Genomic DNA, 18349 nt, shown 5'->3' on the forward strand with positions numbered 1-18349 from the left:
TTCCAGAACGCTTAGGGAAAGATAAGATAAGGAAGATACCCTGAACTGTCAATATACGAAGTAGATCTATCGGAAATACAACATCAGGTTTCTCAAGTCACTTTAAGTATGTCCTTTTTGGCTTCCAAGATTCATTTACAATATGGGAAACAAATATATCAATGTTTTATACGTATTACAAGTTGATGTGTTTAGCACTACACCCTCGTCCAATTCTCGGCGGACACAACGAAACTTAATACGAATCCTTTCTGTCGTGTACGCAGCTGCGTCTACAGAAACAACGACATTGGTGAACATCAAGATTGACAAGACGTTCACTGACTTAACGTATCGACTTTATGTATCAAATTCTTCAGTTGATTAGAATACCCACTCGCTGTATATCATGTACCTGTATCAATCGCGCCTAAAATATGTGTAATATATGTCTCTAGAAAATACCAACTTCCCATCTCAAAGACAAGCCTGACCATGAATCGTCGCCTCTTGTAAACACCGTGAATGACGCCACCCTGATTGCATACATTCTTTATGATAAGTACAATTGTCGTCTTCGAATAACACACTTTCAATCGTTATGTGTCTTGGTGCTAAAAACCCATCAATTCCTTGCCGCCGTTCTCGTATTGCTGGAGTCGAGCATTTGTCGACTGGGATCATCATCGTCGTCGCTCATTAATCCATCCAATTCAAACTCCTGGGCATCTCGCAATTGGCCGTTCTCAACTGCCAAACCATTGGCGTAGTGGTTGGCACCGAGTTCCTTAGTGTCTAAGACTGGATGTTCCAGGCGATCCCAGAGGCCGATAAGAATGTTGACAAACAAAAACATCAGAGATGCAAGCGAGTAAGTGATGAGGATGTACGAAATGTGATCCATAGAAGAACTGGCAACGAGCATCATCTGCTCTTCTGTAGCACCCATGAAAAGGAAGCCGGCGGCATACATGAGCTACCAACGTTAGTGTCAAGTCATCGGAATACAATGTGGAACTTACAAAACATGGAATAAACTGGAAACTGTTAGCTGATCGGCCGTCTTCTGAGATGGAGTGCGCATCTCGCAGAACAAAGGCAATTTCGATAACTCGAGTAATACCGACTCCCATGAGGGTGTATCCGAACATGGTGTGCGTAGCAGCACTAACCATGAGCTCCTGAGGATGAGCAGACATGCCCCAGCCAGTGATAAAGATGACAAAAGCGGGAATAAAGTTGCGCTTTGGATTTCCATCGCGGTCCTTGCTGAGCCAGATACCTACCAGGCCAGCCGACCACCATATAACGCCCATTGTGGTATGCTGCCAGTCATTCTTGACCCAGTCGGTGCCCCAGCGATGCTCGGTAAAGGTGTTGATACAGCCCCATGCGGCAATTGTTGCGCTGTCGTAAAACTCTTGAGACCGACCGTTTCGGCGAATCCAAAGCTGACCAACGACCAGGAGAATTGTGAGAAGAATACCGTAAGCGATGAATGCGCCTCCCATGATGAAATGAGCGGCGCATTGGCCGGTGTGATCTCCTTGACAAAAGCCCAGGGCAGTAATACCGCCAAAGATCATTTGTGTCCAGGCCATTATTGGCATCAGCTTTCCAATGATGGAATGGCATGGACGAATTAATTTTCTGATTTTGCCATTGATACCCTTCTCCCAATGACCTTTGAGGTACAAACCAAGAATGACCTGCGCAGCAAGGGTAAGTTGAAGAATGTGGGCAAACTTTCCATGGACATGGTTGGGAATGAACTGGCGGCCCTTATGCGCATGACCGAGGAAAAAGCCAAGAATAGCGAGGATCGTGCCTACAACTTGGGTTGGGACATGCCATCGATTCTTTGTCATCTGGGAGTTGTCAGTGTTGTGTATAGAGTCTGCGCCAAGCAATTACTTACACCCAAAACCATGCCAACTGGGAAGATAACGCCGTAAGCCAGCATTTGAATTAATATGTGAATCCATAATATCGTATCCTACTACTGATCAGGCTATGCTCAAAGTCTTGTCTACTTAAAAACACACCAGTGGTTCCAGGGAAATGGTTTCGCCTTCGGGAATCTGACTTGTATCGTGTTCGTGGGCTTGTGTAACTGGAGCAAGAAGCGCAACTATCGCGATACTAGATAACGAAGGCGCCGCGAGGGCCTTTGTTCTATAAGTACCAATCATGGTCTTTTCGTATTCAATTTCTTTGTATGTACTACAGTCGATATTGGCGAAAAACCTTCAGTGATTGTAAATGGTTATTCCGTCCTTTCCGTCGCAACAATCGCGGTCGGATCAGTGGGGGATCGTCACGATGATTTAGCGGCGTTAATGGTTCGATTGGAAGCAGTAAGCATTGGCGTCGATAAGCGAGTTTATGTTGACTTTTAGCGGCAGAGCAAGTAAATGTCTGCGCGTGTTGCAGGCTGTAGAACAAAACCTCCTCTAGAAAAGACGAAAAGAAAAAAGGTTAAGAAGTTTAAAAAAGATGAGGACGGAAATCGGGAAACCCCAAGGTTTGTTGTTTCCTTGTGTAGCTTTACCTCTGGGTCCTCTAGTCCTCCATAAAAAATGAGGCCCCAGGGGGGTCCTATCGACTGACAGCGTCATTCCGGAGCTTTCGGCAGCTCTAGCATGACCTTGACAGCCACAGTGATTGGTTGTCTGCAGCATGAGGCTTGATCCTTGCCTGTTAAATCCTTGAACGACTTGTGGGGGCTCCGGAGCTTTGTACGGATAGTCCACTAATAGATGGAAGCAGCGTGCGTTTTTTTGGGTCCCGATATATCCGGATCCAAGAATGCCATATCTTGTAAACAACAAGGGTTAGTCTGTAAGAGTCTCAGCAACTTTTATTAGTTGGCCTTGACTATCCTTGGCCTTGACGGCTCGAACTGTATTTACTGGCCATTTCAAAATTCAAGAGCGACATGTCGTACCGTACAAAGTTAAAAATGGTCAATATAGGTAGCCAGTGCATATCCACTTTCCTCGTCAAAGGACAATACGGTTGATATCGGTATCCCCCGCCAGAACATATCCTGTCTGCAGACAATATGCTTTCTCCGTCGACTTTTTCTTCAAGGCTAAAAGTAGATAGGTCGCACGCGTGTAACAAGGTTATTATATTAGCTAAGTTATTATAGCTAACTATAGTGCAGAAGGCACTATAGTAATAACTACTAATAAGATAACTAAAGTAAATAAGGCTAACCTTTATAATATACTACCTTAATCTCTTAATAGTATTACTTATAATATAAATTAAATTATATTAATTCTTTATATAATAATTAAACTTTATTCTTTCTTATAAATATAATAATATATTCTTTAATTAGCTATTTTATAATAATATATTTTTATATTTTAAAGGCTATTTAATTTAATAATCTCTTTTTTTTATTATTTTTTTATAAAATTTTTATTTTTAAGTATTTAATTATATAATTTTATTTTTATTATAATAAATATACTTTTCTATTTTTTAGAAAATTATAAAGGCCTTATTTTTATTTATATAATTATTATAAGTTTAAATAAATTAATTTTACTTATATACTTATTCTTAATTATTTAATTTCTTTAGAATAGTCTTATAATAAATCTTTTAATATTTATTTATTATTAATATTTTTCTTATATTATATTAAATATTTAAGTAAAAGTAAATATAATCTATTTAAATATAAAATATATAGTTTAAAATTATTAATATAAATCTTATATATTTTAAATAAATTAATTAAGTTTTTTATTATATAGGTAATATTTAAGTTTTATTAAATAATTATAAAAAGGTTTTTTTATATCTTATAAAACTTAATATATAATTTTCTTAGTTTATTAAGATATTTTTATATTATTATACTTATTTTTAATTATTATAATAGTAATAATAACTTAATATTTATTTATAAACTTTATTAATTTTAAATTTCTATTTTTAGTTTTTCTTTTATATTAATAAAAGCTAAATTAAATTCTCTTAAGGTTAAGTTTATATTCTTTAAGTAATTATTATTTAATAAGATATTTAAAATACCTAAATATTATAAAAAGGGTTTAAAATTAAATATTATTATTATTAATAAAATTCTTAGGTTTTTAATATATTAATAATTAAGGTTTATTAAAATAAGTATTAATACTTAATATTATTAATTTAATAAAAGACTTTTTTATTTTATTACCTATTTCTATAATTAGTTTTTTATTAAATATATATTTTACTCTAGTAAATTTATACTTTAAGGGTATAATATTAAATTAAACTTAAGTTATATCTTATATTTTATTATAATAGCTTAAAATACTATATTAAAAAAGTAATTATTATTATTATAGTAAATTACCTAGGGCTATTTAAATATTATACTCTAGTTTAATTCTTAAGTATTTAGAATTTCTATTCTATTTATAAAATAATAATATACTTTACTAATAAATTTTATTATATAATCTGCAATTAATAAAATATATTTATATCTATTTACTAAAGGTAAATTAATAGGCCTAAGGTAATTTATTTTAATAAGCTTTTATAGTATAAAGTATAAAATATTCTTAAGTTATATTTAAAAAATCTAAAATACTATCTATTAATATATTATATAGGAATAATAATAATTCTTAATATTACTTAATCTTAAAGGCTATTAATATCTTTTTTTTAGCTTTTTAATTATTATACTTACTATAAAGTATTTATATATATTATATACTTACTATAAGATAAATAGTACTTTACTTTCTATTATATATATTACTAGTAATTTATTACTTTTTATATAGTATAAAATCTAATTAATAATTCTATATTATAGGATATATTACTTTATTAGCCTTTATTAACTCTTCTTAATTATACTTATATTACTAAGTAATATAAAAATAATCTCTATATATTAAGATTTATTTTTCTAATAGCCTATAGATAGGTAAAATAGAGTAAATAATAATTTTCCTAGTAATTTCCTTTTTAATAGAATTATATTTATAATAAATTCTATAGTATATATTAAAATCTTTATAAATAGTATTTTACTAAAGACTCTTTTAATACTTAGCTTTAGTTTTATTAGTTTAATATTATTTTATAATTTTTCTAGTAAATATAATATTCTATTTACTAAGTATAATAGTTTATCTTTATAAGAGTAATAAATAAACTTAATATTAAATTCTCCTAGGATTTTAATCTATTAGCTAATCTTACTATATAAATAACCTAGGTTTACTATAAAGTTTATAATTCCCTTATAATTAATATAAACCTTTATAAGGTATATTAAATATAAAATTATCTATTTAATTTCCTTTAGTATTTTAATTATTATAAATATTTCTTTCTTAAGTATTATATATCTTTACTTAATATTATTTAGCTTACTGCTTATTTATATAATAACCCTTATATATTTATAGTTTATAGAGGTAATCTTTTTACCTAATAGTATTTTATTAAATTAAAAGAGTATAGCTCTTATACCTATTTTAAAGGTATTAATAGCTAGGTAAAATTATTTTAATAAATTAGCTTTTAAGGTAGTATTCTTTTAAATACTATTATAGATTTTCTTAAGTACTATTTATACTTTAGGGGTCTATATTAGTTTATTTTATAAAATATTTATTATTAATATTAATATCTTACCTATCTTAGTTTTCTTAATAACTTATTTAAAGAATACTATCTTAATAATATAAATAAGGTTAGCTCTTCTAAGGATAAATTTTTATATAAATAGTATAAAGTATAAGAGTTATTATATATTATTCTAAATATAGAGTAAATTCTCTTTAAAATATTTCTATAGCTACTTAAACTTTTTCTAGTATTTTAATAAAAAGTAAATTCTATTTATATTAATTAAGAATTTAAGAGTTTTAATTTATAATTTAAATAATCCTATTTTCCTCCTAGTTAAGCTAATTAGTACTTATATAATTCTTAAAAAGTAGAATTTCTATAGGAATTTAAAGTATTAATTAAATATTTTTAATACTATATTATAGTTATTAATATAAATAAAGAATATAATTATAAGTTCTTTAAAGTATCTTAATATAGATTAAAGTTTAATACTATCTTTAAAATTAAGATAATTAAATATAAGGTCTTTAAAGTATATATAGGTATTAAGTAAGCTAGTAAGCCTTATTAGTATATTATTATAATAATAAAGACTATTTAGAGTTTTAAATCCTATTTTAATTTTATTTAATTTAATAATAAGAATTCCTTAAAATCCTTATAATATATCTATTTATAAGAAAACTTTTAATCTTCTATAGTAAATAGAGTCTAGGTTAGCTTCTATATTATAATATAAGTATACTAATTTAACTATATCTTTATTAATTATTCTATAGTTATATATTATATACAGTTATACTAATTATTTTAATTTTAATTCTTTAGGCTTAAAAACCTAAGTTATAAGTACTGCCTAAAGTCTATTACTATATATAATTAAATTATATTTTTCTATAAGAAGTAGAAATTCTTATATAGCTTTAATATTATATTAGCTATATTTCCTATTTAGAATTAATTATAATATTATATTACTCTTAAGTAGAATATAATACTCTATAAGATTAGTTTATTTAAGTTCTTTAATATTTAAGATAAAATAATCTTTATATATATAGTATAATTATATAACTTTAAACTTTTAAGCTAGTATCTTAGCTATATCCTTTAACTTAATCTTATTAATAGTAAACTAGGAAATTATAATTTTATAGAGTAAATTAAAAAGCTAATAGAATTACTTTAAATTTTATAAAAATAAAAAGTTAGCCTTAATTTTTAAATTCTTTATATAAAATAGAGGTAAGGTTATTTCTTATATATCTTAGTATTAGAGTTATATTGCTTTACTTAACCTTAAGGATCTTAAGATTAAAATTTTTAAAATTTTAAAGTCTTATTTATTAATATCTTATCTTATCTATAGGATATCTATATCTTACTATATTAAGTATTTAAGTTTAGCTTATTTAGAGCTAAGTATATATATTACTAATATATCCTATACTATAGGTTTTTAATAATTTCTATAATTTACTATATTAAAGTTTAAATTACTATATAGCAGTTTAAGTTTTAATTTTTTAATTTTCTTTACTTATTTAACTATATTAGTATTATAAGTATTAAGATAACTTAAGGAATTAACCTTAAGTTTAATACTAACTATTTAAGTCTATCTAGCTATTATTAAGGTTACTATTAAGCTATTAGTCTATTATATCTATAAATATATTAAATTTTTTATATTAATAAATTAGATTTTTAAATCTAATATCTAGCTTATCTTTTTAATAGTTTAAATTTCTATAATATCTAGATTATTCTTAATTATAAGTATTTAATATCTATTTCTTATTTTTATAGCCTTTAATATAAAAGCAGAATTCTATATCTTTTATTTAGTTATTTATACTAATAGTAATACTTTCTATTTTAATTTAGTATTTAATATTTTAGCCTACTTTAAGGTTTTTAAATTTACTAGTATCTAGCTAGCTACTTTAATATTTAATATTATAAGTTACTTAGGTTATATTATTATAGTCTTAAAATAGCTTATTTAATAGTATTTTATTTTATATTATTATTTTATTATTTTTTATTATAGTATTTAGGTTTAAAGTAAAAAAGTTATATTCTACTTATATTAAGGAAATAAAGATTTTAATTCTAGTATTAAGATTTTAGTTTTTAATACCCTAAGTTCTTATACTATCTATTATATAAATATAAAGTTTAGATTTTTAATTTCCTTTTATAAAGATTTTTAATTTATTATAAGAATAAGTTTTTTATCTATAAATCTTATATATTATATTTAATAGTATATATAGTAAGTTTTAGATTTTAATTATTAAAGTAAAGGAAGTAAGTTTATATTATATATAGAAAGTAAAATCTTAATTACTTTCTCTTTAATTAATATAAAGGCTTCTATATATTAAGAAAATAGCTATAAGGAAAAGAATAATATTAGGTAATAATTAGAAAGAGGATAAATAAGAATAATAAGTATAATACCCTTATACTATATATACTTATTAGTAGTAATATTATAAGAAAATAGTTTATCTTCTATATATACTTAAAAGCAAGGTAACCTTTTAGTACTAATCTTTAGTATATTTAGCTTTACTTTAGAAATATAATCTTAGTAATTATAAGAAATCTTTATAAAATAGTTATATTAAAGGTTTAATATATAATAATAATAATTTATTATTTTAGTATTATATAGTTTACTATCTTGGTTTTTTATTTTTATAATAATAATAAGGTTTTTATTACTTTAGTCCTTAGTTTACTATTTTATTAACTTAGAGTTATTAATAGTAATATTTAATTTCCCTAGTTATTATTTTACTCTTAAGTTCCTTAGATTATACTATAGAGTTTAATAAGAATACTCTTAACTTTATATAAAATCTATTTATTATCCTTAATATAGATAATATTCTTTTTTTCTAGCTTTTCTAATTAATCTTATTAATATACTAAATAGCTAGTTTTAATTCTCTCTATTAATTAATATTAATATAAGCAAGGTATAATATTTAATATAGAATATTTATTATTAATTCTCTTTATAATAAGTTTCTTATTAATATAATATTTAATTGCTTAAATATAATATAGCTAGGGATAATTAATAAGTAAATTCTAATTACTATTTCTATTAATAAGGTAAATTATAATTACTATTAGAATATTTCCTATTTATAGCTTTAAGATAGTAAACTATATAATATAAATAACCTTATTATTTATTAAATAAATTAATTCTTTCTTTAATAAATTAAATAGTTATATTTTATTATTCTTAAGGAAATAGCTATTAATTAAGTTTATTCCTAATTTACTATTTAATAAGATTATATTAGTTTAATAATCTCCTAGGTACCTAATAATATAACTTAAGGTAATAGCTATTACCTCTTTAAGTAATCTACTATCTAAGTAAATAGCTAGGCATTTTAAATTTATATTTTATATTAAGTTATAAGTAGGTATTTCTATAGATACTAGGAGTTCTTTTAAATCCTTATTTATCTCTATTTCTAGAATCTATTTAAATAGTATTAGAATATTTACTAGTTTCTCTTTATATTATATATCCTTTAGCTTTTAATAATACTATATAAGTTATAATAGCTATTATTAAATAGATAGTATAATTTAAAGTAACTTTAATATACTTATAGTAATTAATATATCCTTAAGATAATAGCTAATTTTAAAGTTTAAGATCTTATACTATTTAATTATTTAAATCTTATTAAGAAAATAATATAGCTTTTTAATAATATTTAAATCTATTTTATTAGATTTATTCTATTAATTCTTTACTATATATTTCTTAATATATAGCTTTAGCTTATTTTAAAGTCTAATAAACTCTACTTTTAAAATTTCCTTAGGTAAGTTAATATTTATTTTATTATTATTTATTATAAGTACTTTAATATAGTCTCTTAATTTAATTATATAAAGACTAGGAATAAGTTAAGGTTTATTTTAAGATAAAGAATATTAAATTTATTCTAGGTAGCTAATAATAGCTTCTATTAATATTATAAGTTTCTTATTATTTATAACCTTTTCTTTATTATTATATATATTCTTTTTAATTTTTATATTAAGAGGGTTTTATACTTAAGATTAAGATATTAAGTATATTATTACTTTAGTCTCTAAAGGATATTATAGCTTAATAAGAGAGCGCTTAAGTTATAAGTTATTATTCTTAAGATACTAAAGTTTAAAAAGCTTTCTCTTAAGATATTAAGGTTTAATATAGTTAATATCTTATTAGAAAGGTCTTATTAAAGTTTACTCTCTTTACTATATTACCTATAAAGCTTTATAATTATATTAAACTATTAATATTAATATAAAACCTATTAAGGGTCTTAATATCTTAAAGCTTAAGATAGACTTAATAGTAATAATAGGCTTTATATAAAGTATTTATACTTAGTTTACTATTATTTATATCTAATTATTATAAAAAAGATTAAAATTATAAGTTTAGTATTTTATATTCTAAGGTATTAAATAGCTTAAACTTTTATATCTTTATTTTATATAATTAAAATATTATTAATAATATTTATTATTAAAATTACTAAGGCTATTTATATTACTTTAATATATCTTATTATAAACTTAAAGGTTATTATTATTTATTTATAAATTTAGGTTATTTTAAAGGGGATTTTATAGTTAATAAATATTACCTATTCTCCTATTAAATAAGTTTCTTTTAATTAAGTTCTTAATAAGCTTTAATTAAACCTTAATAAATTAAATAAAAAGATTCTCTATTTTATTATATTAAGTAAATTCTATACTTTATATAATAAGTAAAAGCTTTTTAATATTTAGTAATTTTAATTTACTATTAATATTACTTTAATAATCCTAAATTAAATAGTAAAGTTTATTAAAAGTAAGCTTCTTAATAGTAAAGCTATTAATCTATTAGTCTATAGTATATAGATAATCTTAAATTTATTTTTAAAGGTATATATCCTTATGCCTATTTATTATTTAAAGTATAGTATTAATAAAGACTATTAAATAATAGATTATTAAGATATAATAGTATAAACTTTATACTTTCTAAAGAAAGTCCTAAAGAGTCTTATTTATTTTATATCCTAGTTAATAAGCCTCTATAATTAGAAAACTATTATAGTATTTTATAAGATTCTTATATTATTCTTTAAATAAGGGTTTAAACTCTATATAGGTTTTATATACTAGCCTCTTTTCCTTAAATTAATAGAGTATTAGCCTTATAAGACCTTATTAAAAGGTAGCCTTTTAAAACTTATCTTTTAATTTAATATTTTTTAAATTATTATCTCTTTTTAAATTAAAGTTATTATATTTAATTTACTTTTTAATAAAACTAATATATATACTTAATTTATAATTACTAGGCTTTCTTAAGAAAGTAAAATTATTTCTATTAATATTTATATTAACTTTAGTATTTAAAGTATTTAAATTAAAATTAAATTAAGAAAGATTTCTACTTAAGGAATATTTAATAATAAATACTAGGCTAGATAGTAATAATAATAAGGTATTAAAGAATTATTAAGGTTTAAAGTTAAATAAAACTAGAGTTTAATTAATAAATAGTAATAATTTAAATAATAAAATCTTAAGGCTAGGTAATCTTAGAGTAATAAATTAAAAAAAGCTAATAAGAGATTCTAGAATATATATAATTAAATAAATAAAAATATAAAATTAATTTCTATATATAAAGATTAATCTATAGACTTTTTTTAAATATTTTTTAATAATTATAAATAAAAAAGAATAAGAATAATAATAAAAGGTATTAATATTAAGTTCTTAAGTATAATATAGAATAAAAAAGAAATTAAATTTATTAAGTAAGGTTAATATTTATTTTAATCTTATTTCTATTAAGATATAATTTCCTTTATTATTTTACTAGGAAATAGTAATTATAGTAATATATTCTCTAGATATAAACTTTAAATAATAAAATTCTATTCTTTATACCTTTCTTCTTTATATTAAAGTCTTTATAGTTTAATATTATTATTATAATATTAAGATAAACTCTATAGTAAGAATTTTTATTTTTATATTTTCCTAGTAAAAAGACTTTTTAAACTTAAAAGATAGTATTTTTATTAAGATTATATCTAGGTAATATTATAATATAAATTAATAAAATTCTATAGTAAATAAAATTAAAGTTTTTAATATTTATTTTTTATATAAGTATAAAATCTAATTTTCTTAAAATATTAATTTTTAAAAATAGTTTTAAATATATCTTAAGGCTAGTATTTATTATTAAAATTTTAAGGTTTTAATAGTAATTTATAATTTATACTTTAAGATTTTAAAATTTTAAAATTTAATATTTAAGTTTATATATATTTAATCTATTATCTTATTATCTAGCTATATTTAGCTTTAATACCTAGGCTAACCTTATTACTAGCTTAATAAATACCTTATTCTTATAATTTAAATTTAAGGCTATTTATAAGTTTTAATTTTTTAATTTAATTACTATTTAATAGTTTTACTTATAACTTTAGAATTTTAAAATCTAGTTTTAAAATTTTAAAATTACTTAAATACTAGAATTATAATTTAAGTATATATATCTTACTTTATCTTAATAATATTAAAAGTAAAACTAATATCTTAATTTTAAATATTTACCTAGTCTTTTAATTCCTAAGGTAATTAATTTAATTTATTAATTTAATATTTAAAAATCCTTTAAAGTTTCTAGTTATATTAAGAGGTTTTAAAAATCTATATTTAAATATTATTTCCTTATTCTAGGATTTTTAATATACTTAATATTTAATATTCTAATTATACTTAATAATATTAAGATACTTAGTATAATATATTTAATTTTACTTTAAATTTTATTAATTTATTAATTTATTTTATATAGTATAATATCTAGTTAATAATATATATCTAGTTTAAAGTAAGGTTTACTTTATTTAATTCTTTAAATTATTTTCTTTATCTTTTTAAATTCTAGTTTTATATTAATATAATATTATAATATTTATATATTATATTTATATTTAAAGTTTAAGTTTTATATATATATAATTTCTTATTATTTATAAGCTTTATAATACTCTAGGGAATCTATATTATAATATAGTATATTTCTTTTATATATTACCTTAATAAATTATAAAGGAAAGTTTTTATATCTTTATTACTTATAAGCTATATATATTATATTAAAGTTAAAATTTTAAGATCTTACTATAATATATTTTTCTAGTAATATATTATTTAATATAATTTTATAATATTAAAGTTTTTAAAGAAAAAGAATTTAATATATATTTTAATATATAAAATAAATCTAGAAGTTTAATCTTAAAAGATATTTAAAGTAATCTTAATCTTATTATTATAAAAGTAAATAGGTTATATATATATAATAAGGTTATTATATTAGCTAAGTTATTATAGCTAACTATAGTGCAAAAGGCGCTATAGTAATAACCGCTAATGAGATAACTAAGGTAGATAGGGCTAACCCCTGTAACAAGGCTCGCAGGCCAATATATCTTTTCTCTAGATTCATTACTTCACTAAACGGCAATCAAAGTCGCGATTGACGAGGGTTAAGTAATCTACTGCCAGCTTTCCTCGGGAAATCGCCCTGCCAATTCCTTCAGAGACCCAGCCACAGGGCCACAGTCAATCCAAGACTTATTGCTTTCCCAGAGCCCACAAATCAGCACTTGTATGTGTGTCGAGGTTTAAGAGGGATGGTCAGTAAACAATAGTAATATGGTGGATAGGGTCGTCAGATTTCTACCCAGGCAATGGATACACTTGGTAGAAAGATCAAGGCAAGGCTGATATGTTAGTTCACGACTAGCATCAAGGTAACCGTGTTATTATCACCATAAAAAGGAATAGGGTGCGAAACTGACTCTAGTTTCAATCCAGTCTTCTCATTGCGAGTCATGTAGAATACCCTTCTGTTTATTTCCTTGTTGTTATTCCATACGCGATTTGTCTGGGTGAATTAGGTAGCATGATCGCAAGTCTAGACAATCACTAGCCATATGAATTCGAAGACCATGCTTGTCTGGGGGTCCTCAATATCCCAAGTCATGAATTCCTCCGCCAAAATGACATCTGGTAGACAGCTCACGAGCCGAATTCTATTGAGCAGGTTCGTTCTTCTTCAAAAAACCCTTAGCTTTATCCCAAAGCTCTGCCTCCATGTCTCTCTCCACTCTCGTACCTCGACTGTTGAGCCAGCCTGCGCCAATATTGCCTACAGCTCCCACCCCATTCGGCTTCTGAGATGCCATAATAGGCCCATTGTTTTCATGGCGCTGCGGGGGGGCAAGATTGACGATACTAGCCTCCTCGAGAGCGAATATTTGTCGTTTCATCTTGACGTCGACAGCGTGTAGTGCAGTAAGAAACGAATCTGTCGCTGAGCGGAAAGCATCCTTTTGGGCGGGGGGGTCCAGTGATGGCTTAGGAGGTTCATATGCTGGGTCATGGGTTTGGTTGGACTCTGGAGTGTGAGGTATTGTGAGTGCGTTGAGGGCTGTGGCAGTGTGCTTCATGAGCTGGACAATTTGTTGATCGACGGCATTAAGCTGTCGGATGTTTTCTTCCACGGTGAAGGGCTCGTTTGCGCGTGCCGTTCCGGCCCCTCCCATGTCAACGTCGCTTGGAGATGACATATTTGTGTACCTGTTGAAGGATGGACTGCGTACAAGCGTGTGATGGTGTTGATGTGAATTTTAGTGTTTGCTCTGATGAAAGGTGCGGTGTGATGCGCGTAGCTAAAGTATGTGGTAAAATTAGTTCCAAACTTAAAACAACTCTCAAACAGTCCAAAAGTTGAGTTTATTTATTCAGTTGTCGATGAAGAAGTCCACAGCGTGTGAGCAATTGTTTCTGTGAGGTTGATGTGAGGTTGAACAAGGTACTAATTTAGGCATGTCCATTGTCACTCAATGCTTGGATATCTGCTTCGCGGGCCAGATTCAATGTTCCTGCTTTAACAACAGATCGTTCAATTCAACACGTTGATGGAGAAAAACTTTAAACTCAACTTAAACAGGCTGAGTAATGTTATTATTTATTACACACCAAAGAACTACTGAAAAGATAACTTATTCCTCAACTAGGAAGTCTATCTTGAACTTGTCATGATACTCGACCGCTTAATCCCCGGCTAATTAGTCGCGCTCTCACAAGGTCCGGCGCGCTTGAGCCTGTTCACATCTACCTTCCGCAACACTTCGAGGGTGCATAACTCAATATTCTCATCAGAATGCATCTCAATTTTTAAACCATCATCCTGATTTCTTTTATTGAGATTACTTATCTTGCTTAGAACTGGTCCGGCCGTCCCAAACCATCAGCAGACGGTATCTCATTTACAAACTACAGTCTGTGGTTTCACCTCACCAACATTAACGGAAAGCTGGCCATCACCAACACGAAAGCCTCATCATCGGGATATGATCAGTCTTTGAAAGGTTAGGCTGTTTCATCGCAAGTGTGCACAAAGGACAGGCGCATTTGAGTGCCCCGATACTAGGCAGCCTTCTGATACCGACCGCCTCTGCCTCCGCCTCTTTTCATCATGTCTGCTCCATCGCAAACACCGGGTGCCCCTGCGCCGGGCGCATATCAAGGCCCTGCAGCCACTCCTCCAGCTCCCACGCACACAGGTTCAACCACAACCGGACAAGCAGGCACTGGTACAACAGGGCCAATGTCAAACCAAAATCTCAATCAGATAGTAAGTCCTATGAATTTCTTATTCGTCACTTGGCTATGCAGTAATTGCGTGTTGGCCGGTCTGCCCACTGTCAGTCTCTATCACTGCCAAGCAGCTGCACAATGACATCTACCTCATGCCTGAGAAGGCAACCTGCCCAACAAGTAACAAAAAAAAGTTGGTGAACTGATCTACCAAAACTACATTGAATTGGCTCCTCGTGTAGCCTCGTGACAGTCACGATTGCTTGATACACACATCAAACATAAAGTTTTTGATGGAGTCATGCCCGTTCATTTTCGTTGCTCCCTCTTGCCAGCCATTCTTTTTAATCGTCACTTGTATTATATTTTCTGAACACGTGCCGAGCAACTATGGAATCTCTACCGAGCTTAAGACTGACTGGTGTTCGTGAACAGGTCACAGATTATCTACTCAAGCGAGGCTTCAATCGCACAGAAGAAGTATTTCGTCAAGAATCGAAGCATCTTGGCCCCGATGGCAAGCCCATCTACCAACTGGCCAACCTTGGGCCAAAGAAGTACCAAAAAGCTTTTGGCCTCCTTCGTGAATGGGTAGAGAATAACCTTGATATTTACAAGGTAAGTCAGGGTCTTCATTCGGCTTTTGCTTCGCTAATAACCCCAGTTTGAACTGTCCAAATTACTTTGGCCAGTCTTTGTCTACTCCTTTCTCGAACTCATCACGCATGCCTATACTGAAGATGCGAAAGCCTTTCTTAGGGATATTGGTCCCAACTTTCAGCCAGTTCATGCAGACGATCTTAAGACGCTTGGTACTATTACACTGGCACAACACATCAATGAGAATCCCATGACAAAGCTGTACCGGGAGAACAAATATCGAATTCCTCTGAACCAACACGCCAGTGGCGATCTTTTCAACTTCCTGGAACGCGAGTCTGACCAAGGTGGTTCTGTCATCCGACAGCTCTTGGCGACATATTGCCAGATTGACTCTACAGCTCGTGGGCCTATCACACCTTTCAGCTTCGAGGCTGTCTATAAACGTTCAAGAAATACGGAAGTCGAGAGCGTGGATACCAATGAAGGTATCCCAGGTGTCAACATCGGGTTGTCCAACCAGGACATTACGGATCCATCTACTACTTTAAAGCTTGGGCCCTTGCCCATGGACGCAGATCTTCGCGACGATGTGCGTGCAGAGCTTGAGGATGATGAGCGAAGAAACCCACCTCCACCTGGGAAAGCATCACTAGTGGACGAATTTGACCAAAAGATAAAGCGAGAGGAGAGTGCCGATGCCCCTAGCAGAGCAGAGCTGCCTCTGCCGCCGTCCAGGCCAAGAGATATTATGCTCGAGATGCAAAAGCTCAGAGAGAACCGCGACAGATTTAGGATTGATGGTGCAACAGGAGGTGTGGGTGTACCCATCAGCGCATGCATGTTTACTTTCCACAACACACTTGGAAGGTAAGTAGTCCTGGTAAAATGGTGGATATCCCACACTAACGGATCGCAGTGTTGCCTCTATGGACTTTTCCAACGACGGGCAGCTGGTGGCAGCCGGCACGACTGAATCTTATATCCGAGTATGGTCACTAGATGGCAAAGCCCTTCCCACTATGAATCCACACGAGAAAGATGCCAAATTCAACAGCCGGAAACTCATCGGACACTCCGGCCCTGTTTACGATGTTTCATTCTCTGATGCCGCGTCAGGACCCCCACAGAAGCTCTTTGGTGACGAAGGCAAGTCAAACCCAGCTATGGACACACGGCCCAAGCTTCTACTATCCGCATCAGCGGATGGCCAGGTTCGTCTATGGTCGTTGGAATCTTGGAGCTGCCTTTGCCTTTACAAGTCTCATGACGGGCCTGTTTTCAGAACACTCTGGGGCCCTCACGGGCACTACTTTCTCAGTGGAGGGTATGACAAGGCTCTCCGTGTATGGATGCAAGATCATGCTTCTCCTCAACGGCTGTTGGTTGGCCATGACACTGCCATCTCGGCGTTAACATGGCACCCCAACGGTCTTTACGTGTTTTCTGCTTCGGATGAGACCGACAAGTCAATTCGTATGTGGTCTGTGGTGAGCGGCTCTTGCGTGCGTGTCTTTACAGGTCACAACGACTACATCAGCGCCATGGAATGCGCGCCAAATGGCAAGATCCTAGCAAGTGCCGATTGTGCAGGTAACATCTTCCTTTGGGACCTTGCTAAAGGAACACGCATCAAGCGGTCACGTGGCCACGGTAAAGGTGGCATCTGGTCGCTGAGCTTTAGTGTTGAATCCAATGTACTTGCGTCTGGTGGTCAAGATGGCACAGTTCGGTTATGGGATGTCGAATTGCCTGCCGATCCACAAAAAGCCAGCCAGCAGCAGGCTGGAAATGACGCGACAGCAACGGGGGCGGATGGCACGAATACTGGAGGCGCCGTTGGTGAGGGTTCCCGCGTTGCAGCTGCTACTTCAGGGCAAGGCGGGGGCAGTGGTACAACCGGAACACATAAGAAAAAGAATAAGGAGGTCATGATTACCCCCGACCAAATCAGCGCGTTTCCAACAAAAAAGACGCCAGTGATGAAGGTCAAATTTACACGGATGAACTTGGTAATTGTGGGAGGCTGTTACGACCCCGAGCGTTAGGAGCGAGAGGTTACCGACCCAGTTGCGCTTGAGAAATTACGAAAGCGATCTTTTGCCGCTCAGTTTGGAATAGATCTTGAACTGAGGGCGATGACCCGCGAATAGCCCAAGGCGAAGACGGACAGAACAAATGGGGTGAATATTGAACAATCAAGCACGGAAAGCATGATCGTGATTTAATCAACGAGAAACAGACCGTGGCTGGGATGCATTGGGTGGGATGCAAGATAGATCTAGGTGAAGGCGTTGCATCCAGGCTTTTTGAAGAATTAGAATTACAGGTAGCTGATAATTCTTGGCTGACACTTGACGTTTTTGTAATAGTACTAGGCTACCGTAATAACAGAAATTGACTGATGATACCATAGTAGTGTGTACTCATTTGGTTATTG

At 29.3% G+C, this 18349-nt stretch overlaps 3 protein-coding genes across 3 annotated transcripts; 1 reads left to right on the forward strand and 2 right to left on the reverse strand.

Moving 5' to 3' along the window:
* Positions 1-604: 604 nt before the first annotated feature.
* Positions 605-2171, reverse strand: FPOAC1_002142 (uncharacterized protein; the record flags this gene model as incomplete). The annotated part of the gene is made up of 4 exons (XM_044846727.1): positions 605-955; positions 1002-1847; positions 1898-1975; positions 2025-2171. 4 exons carry the CDS (start codon positions 2169-2171, stop codon positions 605-607), a joined length of 1422 nt encoding a protein of 473 aa, XP_044712643.1.
* Positions 2172-13739: 11568 nt separating this feature from the next.
* FPOAC1_002143 (uncharacterized protein) lies at positions 13740-14276 on the reverse strand (the record flags this gene model as incomplete). Its single annotated transcript, XM_044846728.1, has 1 exon — positions 13740-14276. The coding sequence occupies one exon, from the start codon at positions 14274-14276 to the stop codon at positions 13740-13742; it is 537 nt and encodes a 178-aa protein (XP_044712644.1).
* Positions 14277-15187: 911 nt separating this feature from the next.
* Positions 15188-17957, forward strand: FPOAC1_002144 (uncharacterized protein; the record flags this gene model as incomplete). The annotated part of the gene is made up of 4 exons (XM_044846729.1): positions 15188-15346; positions 15745-15927; positions 15974-16779; positions 16829-17957. The coding sequence occupies 4 exons, from the start codon at positions 15188-15190 to the stop codon at positions 17955-17957; spliced, it is 2277 nt and encodes a 758-aa protein (XP_044712645.1).
* Between the last annotated feature and the right edge of the window lie 392 nt (positions 17958-18349).

Source organism: Fusarium poae, chromosome 1, assembly GCF_019609905.1.
Source record: "Fusarium poae strain DAOMC 252244 chromosome 1, whole genome shotgun sequence".
NCBI classification, from domain to species: Eukaryota; Fungi; Ascomycota; class Sordariomycetes; order Hypocreales; family Nectriaceae; genus Fusarium; species Fusarium poae.